At 38.3% G+C, this 14,831-nt stretch overlaps 1 protein-coding gene across 1 annotated transcript in view; it reads left to right on the top strand.

Annotated features, from left to right (window-relative positions):
• Window positions 1-14,831, top strand: part of lama2 (laminin, alpha 2) — a 379,433-nt gene that overhangs the window by 244,230 nt on the left and 120,372 nt on the right. The window contains exons 23-27 of the mRNA XM_043675023.1: window positions 2,906-3,139; window positions 5,574-5,717; window positions 8,167-8,346; window positions 11,373-11,558; window positions 13,862-13,989. Of these exons, the coding sequence (XP_043530958.1) occupies window positions 2,906-3,139; window positions 5,574-5,717; window positions 8,167-8,346; window positions 11,373-11,558; window positions 13,862-13,989 (872 nt within the window). The remainder of the gene's footprint in view (window positions 1-2,905; window positions 3,140-5,573; window positions 5,718-8,166; window positions 8,347-11,372; window positions 11,559-13,861; window positions 13,990-14,831) is intronic.

Raw genomic sequence — 14,831 nt, 5'->3', positions numbered from 1 at the left:
TGGGCTTGTAGTTTGATTGTCTGAAAATAAAGTATTTCACAGTTTCTTGCTAGATTTATTTGGTGGAGAGGAGGGAAACATTAGCATAAGTTTACATTGAATCCTTCTGTGGCGAGTGAACGAAGTTTCAAACCAACTGGGTCAAATACTTGCTTGTCCCATGTAGATGAAATAAACTACACATTACTCTTTCTCAGAGGCAGGAATGTCACTGCTGCATGTTATCTTGGTGATTGCATTCATTCCCTCTCTCCCTTTCATATTTTTCACCAACTTGTAATCTAATGTTTATGACACCATAATAATAATTCAGAGGCTATAGCACCATTATGTTAAATTGGAGAACTTATGAAGCCTGGCTGGTATAGGAAAATGACTACAAAATACTAACTATGAAAGGAAACTTACCAGCCCAGAAGAGTCATTGCACACGAGAAAATAATTACTTCTCACAGATGCTGCCAGACCTGCTGAGTTTCTCCAGCACATTCTGTTTTCATTTCAAATCTTTAGCATCTGCACTATTTTGCTTTTATTCAGTCCACTAATTATAGTTGATCTGCCCTAAGTGTGACTTCAATCCTATACTATGTCATTGATTTAATTACTAGCACTGATATATACTGCCCTACGATGTTATCTGTATGCAAAATAAATTTTTAAAAGTACATGCTTTATTTTCTCTGTGTCAGTCAAACTCATTCTGTCCCATGTCTTTTACTCATTCTCTCACCTGAAGCTTGATTTTTCAATCTCTTGTTGAGGTGGGGAGGTGTGGATGTGGTGCACAGGAGTTTGGGCATGGATATTATAAAAATAATGCCCCTGGATGATATATCAGTGTCCTGATTTCTCTGGGGCACACTGGTGTTTTCACAACCAGGGACATGGAGTCAACAACTCATTTGATAACAGTTAAATGTTCATTAAACTCCTGGAGAGGTTCATTAATAGACAGATAAGAGCCAAATTTCAAATTGTATATTGACAAAACTGGATTTCACAATTAAAATGTCCCTTTAAAGAAGAGATTTATAAATTTTTGTAATCCATAGGAACTTTGGAAAATGAGGATGAGTGGGAAAGTGGAATTGAGGTGCCATGATATTGAAGTTCATGCTCAAATAAAAGCAAAATATACCTCTGTTGGAAATCTGAAACAAGCATCAAAAATGCTGGAGAAAGTCAGTAGGTCTGGCAGCATCTATGCAAAAAGAAACAGAGTTAACATTTCTAGTCACTATGAGTTTGTAGTGATTATAATGAGGTCAGCAGGTGGACCTCATAGAATATGATTTCCCTATTGGGGCTATTAATCTAGTCTAATCAGGGAGCCCTGGCTGACAGATAAAAACAGAAGAGTCACTCAGCATTGCCCTTTGATGAGAAGGGCACTGCTTGTCACTGGCCGCTCAGGCGTTTTCCTTTCTTCTTGGTGATGGAATATGAATAAAGGTTTATGCGCTCATTGTTCATTCTCTGTGTCTGACACCTACGCACATACATCATGGATGCCGGGGAAAATAAGCACGACTGCTGTTTGACTGTAGTGTGGAGGTAAAATAAATATAAACAGGGCATGAAGAAAAAAAACCCAGAAGAGTCAGACATCGTGTTCACTCTCAAGGCTGGCTCTGAGGAAGCCAGGTCAGCATCAAGGACTCCCCATGTGTAAATAAGGGGTGGCTTGGTGACAGAATACCAGCATCTGTGGAGTTTTTCAGATCCTTCCTCTGTTTTGAAGAAAAGTCATACCGGATTCAAAACATTAACTCTGCTTCTTTCTCCACAGATACTGCCAGACCTGCTGTGTTTCTCCAGCATTATCTGATTTTGATATTGAACTTCAGAGTAGACCTGGGGGCTATTACAGCCTACTCCAATTTTCTTTGTTATGTTATTGTGTTCTGAAAGTAGCAAAGCATCACTTAGGGCTATAAGAGATGAGAGAAGTGGTAAACTCTCCCTTTACCTACATCTTTAGGTTACCAGACCCCATTATGGCAGAAGATTTGGTTTGATGCATATCACTTTCAAATTTTTATAGTGTTTCCATCCCAATCCATTGATTGTGCTTGCTCCAATACCCGCCTTCATCGGCTAAGAAGATTAACATACAATTTGCACCCAGGTTTCATGTTAGTGTTGTTTTTGAGTTCAGTTGTTTGGAAAAGGGTAACATTGACCCTTCAAAACTCATCCTCTGATCCTCAGAGTCATACAGTATGGAAACAGACCCTTCAGTCCAACTTGTCCATGCCGACCAGATTTCCAAAACTGATCTCTCTTTTATTCTCTCATGACAGCATGAGGAAGAAAAGGATCTTCTAAGATGGGAGTTGTGGAGGGAAGGATTAATTGTACCTATACTCTAATAATAGCTACTGACCATCTTTGTGAGGAGCATTGTCATAATAACATTATATCATGTAGAAGGGGCCTGTGCCTGTAACATTCCATATATGTCCCTCTCATTATCCCTTTGGGATTTGGTTAACTGGATTGGCTGGATAGCTGCAGAGTGACACAGCACACATCCAATTCCTGGATCAGCTGAGGATGCTGTGAAGGCTTGCCCCTTGCGAGACATGGTGATCCTCTGAATAAACTTACCACCACTCTGTGCTCTCTAATGGGAGTGCAGTTTATGGTCCTCTGGGGCGAGGTTGACTTTCACTTATGTATTTATGTTTAATAAAGACTGTTAATGTTCACTCACCTGAGTGTAAACCTGATCTCACTAATGTGCAATGATGGTGACATATAAAATCCTATTTAGATAGTCATTCCAGTTCAGTCGCATCACTTCACTCATATTTCATAACATTGTAGATTTAAATAAGATAACCATTTTCCCAAATTTTTTAAAAGACATTTTTCCTTTATTGTCTTCTGTTGTTTTCAGCCCTGTAACTGTACAGTTGTGGGATCTTTAAACCTTCAGTGTGATGATGCAACAGGCTGCTGCTTCTGCCGTCCAGAGTTCACAGGGGAGAAATGTGACCGATGCAGAGTAGGTTACTGGAACTATCCACTGTGCCGGCACTGTGAGTGTGATCTGGCAGGGACAGAGAGGCAAACATGTGATGAAGCTGGAATTTGTTCATGTGCGGAATACAGTGGACAATGTAACTGTAAGGTAAGTTCGTATTTATTAATGGATGGTATCATGGAATATCCAGTGAGTATTTATTCATCCCTGTTAAACTTATTAGAACTCTTAGAGGAGTTAACAAGCAGGATAGATAAAGAGGAAGAAGTGGAGTAGTATGTTTGGATTTCCAGAAGACATTTGATCAGATGCCACATGATAAACTACTAAATAAGGTATGTTCATTTGTTGTGGTAAGGGGTGGGACATTGTAAGACAGCAAACTATAACTAGTGAAGTACAATGGCAATCAGTACTGGGTGCATAATTATTTACTATGTACATAGATATACATTAATTATCTATTAATGAGTTGGGTGAGGCATGTGCACTATCATCATGTTTGTGAGTGATATATAAATAGGTGGGAAGGCAAGTGAGGAAGAAGACACAAAGAGTGTGCAGAGGGATATAGCTGGGTTAAGTGAGTGGGCAAAAACTTCAGCTGGAATATAATGTTTAAAATGGGAGGTTTTGCACATTGGTAAAAAGAATTGAGGAGCTGAATATTATTCAAATAGAGAAAGACTTTAGGAAAGGAAATCTGCCATCATTAGCTGGATTGGCCTACATGTGACTCCAAACCCATATCAATTGGGTTGACTCTCAGCTGCCCTCTGGTCAATGCGGGATGGGCAATACATGCTGGCCCACCTCATGCCACCGTCATCCCATGAATGATTAAAAACAAAGGACTGTGGAAACCTGCAGTATAGAGGGATTTGGAGACTCACAAAAGACTGGCATGCAATTTCAGAAGGCAATAGAGAAAGCAAATGGAATATTGGCCTTTATTTCAAAGGGAATGGACATAAAAATCGGGATGTCTCACTAAATTATAAAAGACACTACTGCATTCACACTTGGAATATACACCGGTAGTCCACAGAGGGTTTACTTATTTGATTCTGCATTTGGAGGGATTGCCTTACAAGAAGAGGTTGAGTAGTTTGAGTCTGTACTCAGTGGAGTTTAGAAGAATGAGAGGTGACCTTATAGAAACATACAAGGTTCTTCGCGGACTTGATATGTTCCCTCCTTGTGGGAGAATCTAACACCAGAAGACACAATCTGAGAGTAAGGGATTATCCATTTAAGACAAAATTGAGGAGGCATTTCTTCTCTCAGAGGGTTATGAATCTGTGGAATCTTTAACGCAGAGGACTAGAGATTAGTTTGTTAAGTATATTCAAGGCTGAGAAAGATTCATTTTAACCAATAAAGGAATCAAGATTTATAGGGAAAGGGCAGGAGAATGAAATTGAGGATTATCAAATTAGCCATGATCTCATTGAATAGTGGAACAGGCTTAATGGGTCAAATGACTCCTATGTCTTCTAGTCATCCAATGGGGTACTTGTCAATTCATAGTCTGATTGACAGCGCCAGGTCCTTCGAAAGTCTTTGAAATAGGGTTATAACCTTAAATGTTTGTTTTTATAAGAGATTAAATAGTTGTAACAAATTGGGTGTGGTGATGTTTTTAATCAATCATTTTAATTTTAGAAAATTTTAGAAAATGATGAATCCTTTAATGGAATGAATTTGAACTTTGCCTTATTAAATCTCAGCATGGGTCCTGATGTCTTCACATGGGGTTCACTGGTTGATAATATGGAGAATATTAGGGCAGAGGCTTGTGGTTAACAGGCATTCAATTGTTTGACAATAAATTGGGATAAGACCTATGAATGACCATGGCTGGAGGGACACAAGTGGAGGGGTCATGGAGCTGAGGTTGATGACATGGATCAGCATAGATAGGGCATGTGGAATGTGTGTGCACAGGGGAGGCCTGAAGTGTTTGGTTTGTGGCTTTTCTTGCAGCTAGGCCCAAGTCTCAGAGCACAAAGTGGACCTTTCGCACTGCTGTCATGCTCTGAGCCTGACAGGGCCTATAACTGCCTTTGAAATCTTCCAAGGGCTGGTAACAATTCCCATATCTCTACCCTCTACCCACTCCCCACCCTCTAACAACTTTCGAAGTGAGATGAAGAATTAAGGCAAGAGTGTTTTGTCTTGTGTGAAAGAGCATAACAATAGGCCACCAATTTGAGATAAATAGCATAAAGTCCAACATAGGCTTCAGAAGAACCTTTTTTATTGAAAGAGAATTTAAAACTTACTACCACAGGAAGTACTTGAAGCAAATAGTATTTATGTGTTTCTGGAGAGACTAGAAGTACATGTGAGAGTGAAGATAGTAGAGGGTTATCATGTTAGATTAAGGTAAGGAAAATCAGGAGGAGGCTCAAATGGAGCATAAATTCTGCTACAGAGTTGGTGGACTGATTGGCTTTGTTCTGAGCCTTATATCATATGCAGTCATAAACAAGACTATTTTTTTAAATGCATTTTAGTATCAAATGCTACAGAATGCTACTGCTGATATTTTAAGAAATCTGTTTTATTTGTTGGGCAGGTAAACGTGGAGGGCATCAGTTGTGATAGGTGCAAGACTGGTGCTTTTACACTCTCTTTAAACAATCCTCATGGATGCAGTAGCTGTTACTGCTCAGGTGTGACTACACAATGTACTGAGGCAAAAGGACTGATCCGCAAGAGAGTAAGTGAATTACTAGCTGTTTCACATTTGATGAAATACTTTTGAAAATTTTGTATCTCCAAAAGGGTATTGTAACTTGACCTATCTCCTGTGTATTACTGCTTATTTTGTATTTATCTATTAGAAGTCAAAAGAATCCCAGACATTGCTTTTATAATTGTAAGTGAACAATTGAAACATGAAGTAAAATATTTAATTTGAATTGAAGTATATTTGCAGATAATGATTAAGTTGGTTTTAACTTTACTCTGCAACGTAATTGATATTCATCTTATAATTGTACTTTATGATTTGATGTACATACTATAAAACTTTGTGTATCCCTGTTTAGGGTACAAAATTTTGAAAATAGGTTTAGTAAAAGACTTTAACACTTCTTTTGTTCTGTGATATAACATTTCCTTATGGCTTTTTAAACTGGTAATCAAAGATGTAAAAGAGCAGATGACAGGCGGCACGGTGGCACAGTGGTTAGCACTGCTGCCTCACAGAGACCCGGGTTCAATTCCCGACTCAGGTGACTGACTGTGTGGAGTTTGCACATTCTCCCCGTGTCTGCGTGGGTTTCCTCCGGGTGCTCCGGTTTCCTCCCACAGTCCAAAGATGTGCGGGTCAGGTGAATTGGCCATGCTAAATTGCCCATAGAGTTAGGTTAAAAGGGGCATAAGTAGGGGTATGGGTGGGTTGCGCTTCGGCGGGTCGGTGTGGACTTGTTGGGCCAAAGGGCCTGTTTCCACACTGTAAGTAATCTAATGCAGTCGTCCAATTTCACTTCTATACAGTGAAATATTTTGAAATTGTTCACCGTCTAATTTGGATGATATTGAGTCTGTGGATGGTGCTATAATTTCAGCTGAAGGTAGTACTGGACAAGTCAGACCCCAGAGTAAACCCTGGCTGGATAGATCATAACTTTAACTTTTAATTTTTGCAATTGTGAACAAATTCACACAAGGGCTGCCAATGTATTTCAACAAAAGCACACGTTTGTAACACTAGAAAACAAACAAAGCTTTATCTACATGTAATACTATTTAAAAATATGTTAAAAATAGCAAAACAATTTTTCAACTTCTATCATAGCAATATTCCTTTCAGATATTCAATCCCTGTCAAGTTTACACTTGACTTTCTTGGTAATGATGTTTTTAGTTCACTGCTTTAAATTACTTTCTGACCTCTTAAAAAATGCCTTCACAAAACTGAAATTTTATTTCCATTTCAAAATTATAATTATTCAAATGATAATTATTCAGTTTACACATTTATAACAAGGCTGCACTATTGAATATGTTCAAGGATAAGATAGATAATTTGTTGCTCTTTCAGGGATTTGAGAAATAAAGTGACTTGGTTAAAAGGTATAATTGAGGGAGAAGATCAGCCATGATCACATAAATGGCAGAGCAGTCTGGAGGTTTATTCCTACCACTTCTGATGTTCTTATGTTCAAATTGACTATATCAGGAATCACGAGTAGGAAATGTCAGGTCAATCTATCAATATTCCAATGTAATCGGGGCCAGAGCAAGAGCATTCAGATACTCTCAGGCCAAGACAAACCTTCTCCAATTCTCAACTAACTATGGAAAATAAATATTGTGCATCACTTTTAATAGAAATTCCACTTCTGTAATTGAACATTTATTTTACATGAGAAAGAAGAATATAATGATATTGTTTGTACATTACCATTATTCTACATTTTTTGCAGAAGTTGTAGTGGAAGAAATGGACGCTGTAATCTGTAACATGGTCACATGATGCAATACTTTGTCTTCCTGTGATGAATCATTTCATACACATATTACACAACCAATAATCATTTTAATAGAGTGGGCCAGATTAAGTTACATGCTTTGATATTATTTACTGGTTCACAGTTTTTTATAGTCATGTGGATAGACAAATTTATGTAATTGTCACATAAACAAAATGAGAAATATAATGTAAAATTTAGGAAAGACTAATGTAATTATATGAAAACATATGTCGGTATATTTGGATGTAAATCAGCAGATCTAGACTTTCATTCCCATTGCTGAAGGCTGTATTTACTTAGAATTTCATGAATAGTTTGTTCATATATTTACCGTGCTGACTCCCACTCTGATATTCTTTTTCTTAGGTGACACCTAGTTTGCTTAATAATTATGCCAGCCTTGACCTGAAAAGTTACTTGTGCTTTGAATTATTGAACTATCTTTCAGTTTTCATTGAATAGAAAAAAAGCTCACCATGATTTACAGCCACATCTGGATCCAGATTTATTTTGTCTGAGTAATATGTTGCCATGAATCACTGACCTAACATTGTTCAGTTAATGTTGCTAGCACATGTTTTGCTGTTCGCTTTCAACTTGTTACAAGGCATGTTTTCATAGTCAGGACTTAACTGGAATTTTACATTCTCAGCACATCTAACAACTATCTTTTTTTTTCTCTTGAAGCTGATGCTGAATCCTGACCAGACTGTACTGAAAATAGTAAATAAATTCAATGACCGTGAAACAACCGATGGTGTCTTTCATCAGCATCCAGAGATAGTAGCTAATGTAGATGTAGTAATTAAACACCTTCTGTATGAGCCTTTTTACTGGAGACTTCCAGAGCAGTTTGAAGGTGAAAAGGTAATTAACTTCTCAACTTCATATTAAAATGATAATGTTACTTAAAATTACTTACCAAACTGACTGAAGAATTCAATCAACTATCTCAAATGTGGAAATGTCAAGTACAATGAATGAAGTTATGATAGTCTCCATGATATGTACATGGTTGGAAGAGTTACATTTCTGGTTATGGTGATTTGGAGGTGCTGGTGTTGGGCTGGGGTGTACACGGTTAAAAGTTACACAACACCAGGTTACAGTCCAACAAGTTTATTTTGAAGCACTAGCTTTCGGAGCGCTGCTCCTTCATCACCTGGTGCCACAAGCCCCTGATGAAGGAGCAGCGCTCCGAAAACTGGTGCTTCAAAATAAATCTGTTTGACTGTAACCTGGTGTTGTGTGATTTTTAACTTTTGGTAATGATAAACATCTCTAATAAGAAGTTCAGTACACTACCTGACCTCATAAAGGAACAGACTGATCCAATCTTGTAATTAGGGTTTCATTTTAATTGCTAAAATCTGCTGGATTGGGGTTATGTCAGAGGCTAAGATGCAAAACTCTGGAACAGAAATCAATCCACGTTGAACCTGATCGCTTCTGCTTTTAATGAAGACTGGCCAAGATGTGGGTTGTGAATTCATTTAGAGGATTTAATTATCATATACAATAGTCATTTGATTATAATGATGCTTTGTGCCTTTGTTTTAACAGTTATTCTGATTTTTCTCATCCATATATGGTTGGGTTTCCCAGATTTCAGGAAACTTGGTAGCTTGAATAAGAAAGGTTGAATGTCTTTATAGCCGGGAGGATCATGTTCATTTATTCCAGGCCCAACAAGCAACTCAGTAAACCTTCCCCAACCCTATCACTCCGGTTACCTCACTGCCTTCCTTCCAATACCATCATCTATACCAACCGCTTGCTCCCCATACCACAATCGGACCCATCCCCACAACTGGGAACCCCACCTCCTATTATCTCACTTCCCCAGTAATCTACTGTCCTAGGTTTCAGCACTGTGAGGCAGACTTCCCACACAAAATACTTCTAGCCTGTGGGTAAGAAACTCAGAAAAAATATTTAAAGCAAGCCTGTAACCTGCAATTAGATTGGTACAACTGGGAAATGTGCTGTTATCGCAATCTCTACTGGAGTGTTTAGATGGCAATTGCTTTATATTTTGCTCAGATAGCACCATTAAATAACTTTGGTTACTGGCATTTAAAGCCCTGTGTTTTGTTATGTGATTTTAATGAAATTCAAGCATTATGTGTTTAAAGAAATGTTCTGACGTGCTAACATTTTTTAAGATTGCAACTTAATTTTTGAAACAAGATTCAGTACTGTAGCTTTGTCGAGCAGGTTCAGAACTGATGCAACTACAGAATAAGATTATCTTCAAAAGGGTATTCAAAATGATGATGGAGATTTCTAATGAATTACTCCATTACATCTCTCAATATGAAAATTGTGAATGAACTTCATGTTTGCTCTGAGTCGTGATTTGGAAAGTATTAGCCAAGTGTGAAGTTTAAAATGTCTTCTTCACATTCAGCTGACAGCCAAACAATTTTTTTCTTACCATGATTAGCCAGAAGGTGACAAAATTGTTGAGCAAACAATATTTGTTGTAATTTTTAATCACTAATCAGGAAACACTATCACTTACCAAGTTATCTTAATACGCCTCAGTTGTCAGACTGTATCTCAGTGAGGGAACCTCATTGTTCCTAGCTCTGAGCCAGAAGGTGTGGGTTCAAACCCCACCTCCTCTAGAGGTGTGTCGTAACATCCTTGAATAGATTGATTGGAACTATTTGTAGTACCAACAGTAAATTGTCAGATTACAAGATGAACAATATGTTACCCTTGTTTAGATTCTCCCAGCAATAGGGTGAAGGTTCACTTGACTGTTCCCTGGGTTGAGAGAGTTGTCTGTGATGTATGACTGAATAAATAAAGTCCATATTCTCTAGAGTTTAAAAGAGTGAGGTGTGATCTGACGGAAACATCCAAGATTCTGAAAAGGCTTAAGATGCTGAGAGGTTACTTACCCTGCTGAGGAATCTTGAAAACAGGGACACAGCCTTAGGATAAGGAATCAATCATTTAGTACTGGGTTGACAGGATTTTTTTTAAATAAAAGGATTGTGAGTCATAGTAATCCTCTCAATACTACACTGGAGTTTCAGCCTCAAGTTTGGTTTTTGAACTTGCAATTGGGACTTGAATTCTCAATTTCTGCCTCTGAAGCAACTGTGCTAGGAATGGAGCTAAAGCTTGCACAGTAGATCAGATGTTCAACAGTGAGTGGTTCGCCCCCATGCACTCAAAGCCTTTTCACTATGTACATGAGGGAACAACACCACTTGCAAGTTCCTTTCTAAGTTACACTCAATAGTCACTTGGTACTACATCGCCATTCCTTTATTGTCACTGGGACAAAAATGTGCAACTCCCTTCCTAATAGCACTGTGTGTACCTACACCAGAGGGATTTCAGATTAGACTTAAGCATTGTCTTCTCAAGTGAAATTAGGGATGATCAACAAAACCCTTCTTCAGTGATGTTTACATTAATGCTGCTGTGAGGGTGTAGAGTAGTTGTGCATCCAGCTGATTTGGACTAAAGTAGAAAAGACTTCTGCAAAGCCCCAAGGTAACACTATTCTCTAAAATTGATTATCTTAATCCAGTTAAGATCGGAAGCCATACTAAGAGACTGTAATGGAGTTTATTACAGCTTTGCAAGTGGACGTTCCACCAAGGCCTAGCAGAAATGGATGCAATTCCTGGTAGCCCGAAGACATCCACCATATATAGCACTTGACAAAAGGGCTTGTACTGAATTCACCCACAAGTGTTCATAAAGATGTTGCAAATGAAATGGAATTCTGGAAGCACTAACTGCTGGCCCTTCCAGAGATGACTATCTTGCTTTCTGTTATCTGTAAGTGTTTTGCAAACTGTGTTTAGTACTCAAGAACTCAACGCAATGTATTCAACTGACCTGTCATTTTGCCTCATTTTGTTTGACAGCTCAAAGCATATGGTGGCAAGTTGAGATACGCCATTTATTTTGAAGCTCGAGAGGAAGTGGGTCAATCCACCTATGAACCACAGATTATTATGAGAGGTGGGCCCACAGGAGAGTTGACCATTGTACGACATGTATCTGCTCCTCAAATCGGTCAGTTAACCAGGCACGAAGTGGAGCTCACTGAGGTATTTATATACATTTGCAACACCTTATTTATCATTTTTTACTGATACAACAATTATCTATCCCTATCTTTTGGCCTGGATATTAAAAGCATCAGGTTACTTAGATTGGTAGAGGATTGTAGGTGAAGTTTCTGAGTTGAAGCAAACTGTTCAGTTTTTTACAAACTGCTTGCTCCAAAGTCAACCTGAGTAGTCAGGTTTGACTACTAGTCCTTATAATGGAAGGAAGATCATTGATGAAGCAGCTATGATGAAGGAACTGTTGATTTCAGGTATGCTGCTCAATTCTGAAGGAGCCAGGACCTAAATTCCCAGCTAGAAATATGGAGCACAGATCTCATGGAAAAAATAAGAACTGAGTGGCAATCTGACAGAATTTGCCAATCCTTCAAAAATTAGGCCTTTACCATTGCTGGCTGCGTGTTAATCTGACACATTGCCCCATGCAGATGTTCTGTTGTCCAGTTGCACCCTAATAATGAACATTAAAGTCTAGACAGATAGCTCAAAACCTCACTTCGAATTAATTCATTTAAGTAAAGCATCTATGTCATAATTAGCTTTGAGAACAGAATTAAAAAAAAGGTTATTCTTGCATTAGAATTTGGAACAGTTGAATTGCTAAACTTATCTTCATTAATGCTTTCATTTATACAGTGCTTTGTAAGATTTAATGACCTCAAAGCACTTTACACAATTATTTTGAATGCAGTCGTAGCAGTTTTGTGGGAAAACACTGTAAACAAATGTTACACATTCATGAAACAAATGACCAGTTAATTCATTTTGTTATGCCATTAGTATCCTAATGAATGTTGATCAGAATTTCACATTCTGCCTCAATTGATGGCTTGGGAGCATTGATGTACACCCTAACTACCAGAGTCCTGGTTTAAGAGTTCTGACATTTCAAGCCTTCCATTCTGTCTTGATGGTAGTGATGCAGATTGCTGAAAGAGGCAGGATGATTAGCATCCATCTTTCTTGCATTCCTGGTTTTCTGGTCATTATTGTAGAATTTTATAGAATCCTTACATTGAGGAAGTAGGCCATTTGGCTCATTGTGTCCACAACGATCCTCGAAAGAGTATACCACCCAGACCTACCCGCTACCCTATTTTGCAATTTTGCATTTTCCATGGCTAATCTATATTGCCTACACATCCCTGGACATTATGGGCTATTTAGCATGGCCAATCTGCCTAACCTGCACATTTTTGGATTGTGGGAGAAAACTGGAGCACACGGAGGAAACCCACGCAGACATAGGGAGAATGTGCAAACTCCACACAGATGGTCGCTTGAGGATGGAATCGAACCCATGTCCCTGGTACTGTGAGGCAGCAGTGCTAACCACTGAGTCATCGTGCCACCATACTGCTCGTAAAATCAATTGTTGATGCACATACCTGATTCCTGTCTTCTGATATTGTACTCTTATCAGAAACAATTCATGTCACAAGTAGAATATTGCATTTTCAAGGTTAATGTCATCTGAAAGTTGACATTTTCGATAATGCAGCATTCCCTCAGTACAGTAACCCATGATTCATGTGCAAAATCAATTCAATCTTGACAATTCTTGTTAAATTTGGAATTGAACAAATTGTATTTTCTTTGTGAAATGTTTCATTGGGCTGTATAGTTACCCTTCACACCTGTGCAATACAATAACTTAGTCAAAAATTATCAGATAAATTTTTCCAGCGATACGTTCCTGGCACGATCCATGGAGAATAAAATTACAATTTTGCACGCTTACCCCTATTGGGGTCTCAAGAAACACCGATCATCACTGGGTGTATAGTTACATTTTGATGTGGAAACTCAAGTCAGAGATTTTGCATTCATTTTTTTTTCTCTTTTATTTTCTTTTTTTGAGCCCTTTTCCTCCAAGCACTCCCCAGCCCCACTGGGTTTGAAATAACTGCAGAGCGGCCAGTGTCCTGTCACCAAGTCACCCTTCATTTACTAGTGCACAGTACAATTGGCTGTAGCCAGCCAGCTCGGAGTCAGTTCTCAACTGAGGAGATTCTAATCTCCTGGGTTATTTTTTCGCATGTCTAAGTGCAAGATGCAGCAAAAGCACCAAGTGTACATAACTTAATTACTGCTCCACCACCAGGAGAATCACCCATGTGACCAAGGAACCAGTGACAAACAAAGCCCAGAGCGAGCAATGCGAGTTTTCCCATTCATAATTGATCATTCATTCAATTAGTTAGCTACTATTGGGCTCAGGGGAGGAGGTGAAATTACCCAATTCTTTTCTATAAATAATCTCTCAAATATTTTTTCTTTAGCATGATTGGAAATATGACAACTCACCAGATGGCAGACCTGTGTCTCGCAAAGACTTCATGGATTTGCTGTATGACATTAATTCCATTCTCATCAAGGCATCCTATGGGACGTTCATGAGACAAACCAGGTATAAACAGAAGCCAACATATAAAATTAAAATGCTAGGTTTGAAAGTCCAGCTTCTGGATCAAAAGGTCTTCACGTTGCAACTGATTTTCGAGATCTTCTACTCCTGGGATGAAGAACTGCCATAATCGGAATGCTTATATGAACTTGTCAGTAAAGACATCTTTGCTGAAGTAATTTGCAAGATGCAAATCAGTCAAAATTGTATTGTTTGGGATACAAGGAGGGTGCAAACAACCTTAGCCAAAAATTTACATTGAAAAATAGGATATTGAAATAAATTTTAAAAAGGTATTTGGTCAGGCTGGGGTCAGTCATGATTTCATTGAATGCTGGCACAAGCTTGAGCTGCTAAAAAGCTGCACCTGTTCCTGTGATCCTATCGCTATTTGTATAGTTGGAGTAGGTACTTTAGATATTTGAGATTTTGCTAACATACTGGTGATATGTATGCTCCAGCAGCACGTTTCACTTGATCAGATTCCTTCATGGGATGCATTTATTTAGACGTCTTGCTTCATTTATTGGTTAATCGTCCATGTGTTGTAAAGTTTTAGTAGAATCTATCAGATTAAGAGGCTGTTTCATTTGTCAGAGATGTTTACCAAAATACGAAGATTCTTCCATTTTAATAAATCATTATACCAAGTTGTACAAATCAGGAATGACATTTGTCTGTACAAGACTTTTATGGAATTACATTAACTGAGAAAAATTACTTTTTCTCTCCCATGGACAGTGTAGAATTTCACCCAGTTTGTATTATTAGGGAAAGCAGTGTTTAGAAAACACTCCTACTCAAATTCAGCATGACTGATTTGATGGAGAATAATGAGTTTTAGC

This window comes from Chiloscyllium plagiosum, chromosome 3, assembly GCF_004010195.1.
Source record: "Chiloscyllium plagiosum isolate BGI_BamShark_2017 chromosome 3, ASM401019v2, whole genome shotgun sequence".
NCBI lineage: Eukaryota > Metazoa > Chordata > Chondrichthyes > Orectolobiformes > Hemiscylliidae > Chiloscyllium > Chiloscyllium plagiosum.
Note: the sequence above shows the minus strand (reverse complement) of the source record. Positions and strands in the feature narration are given on the sequence as shown.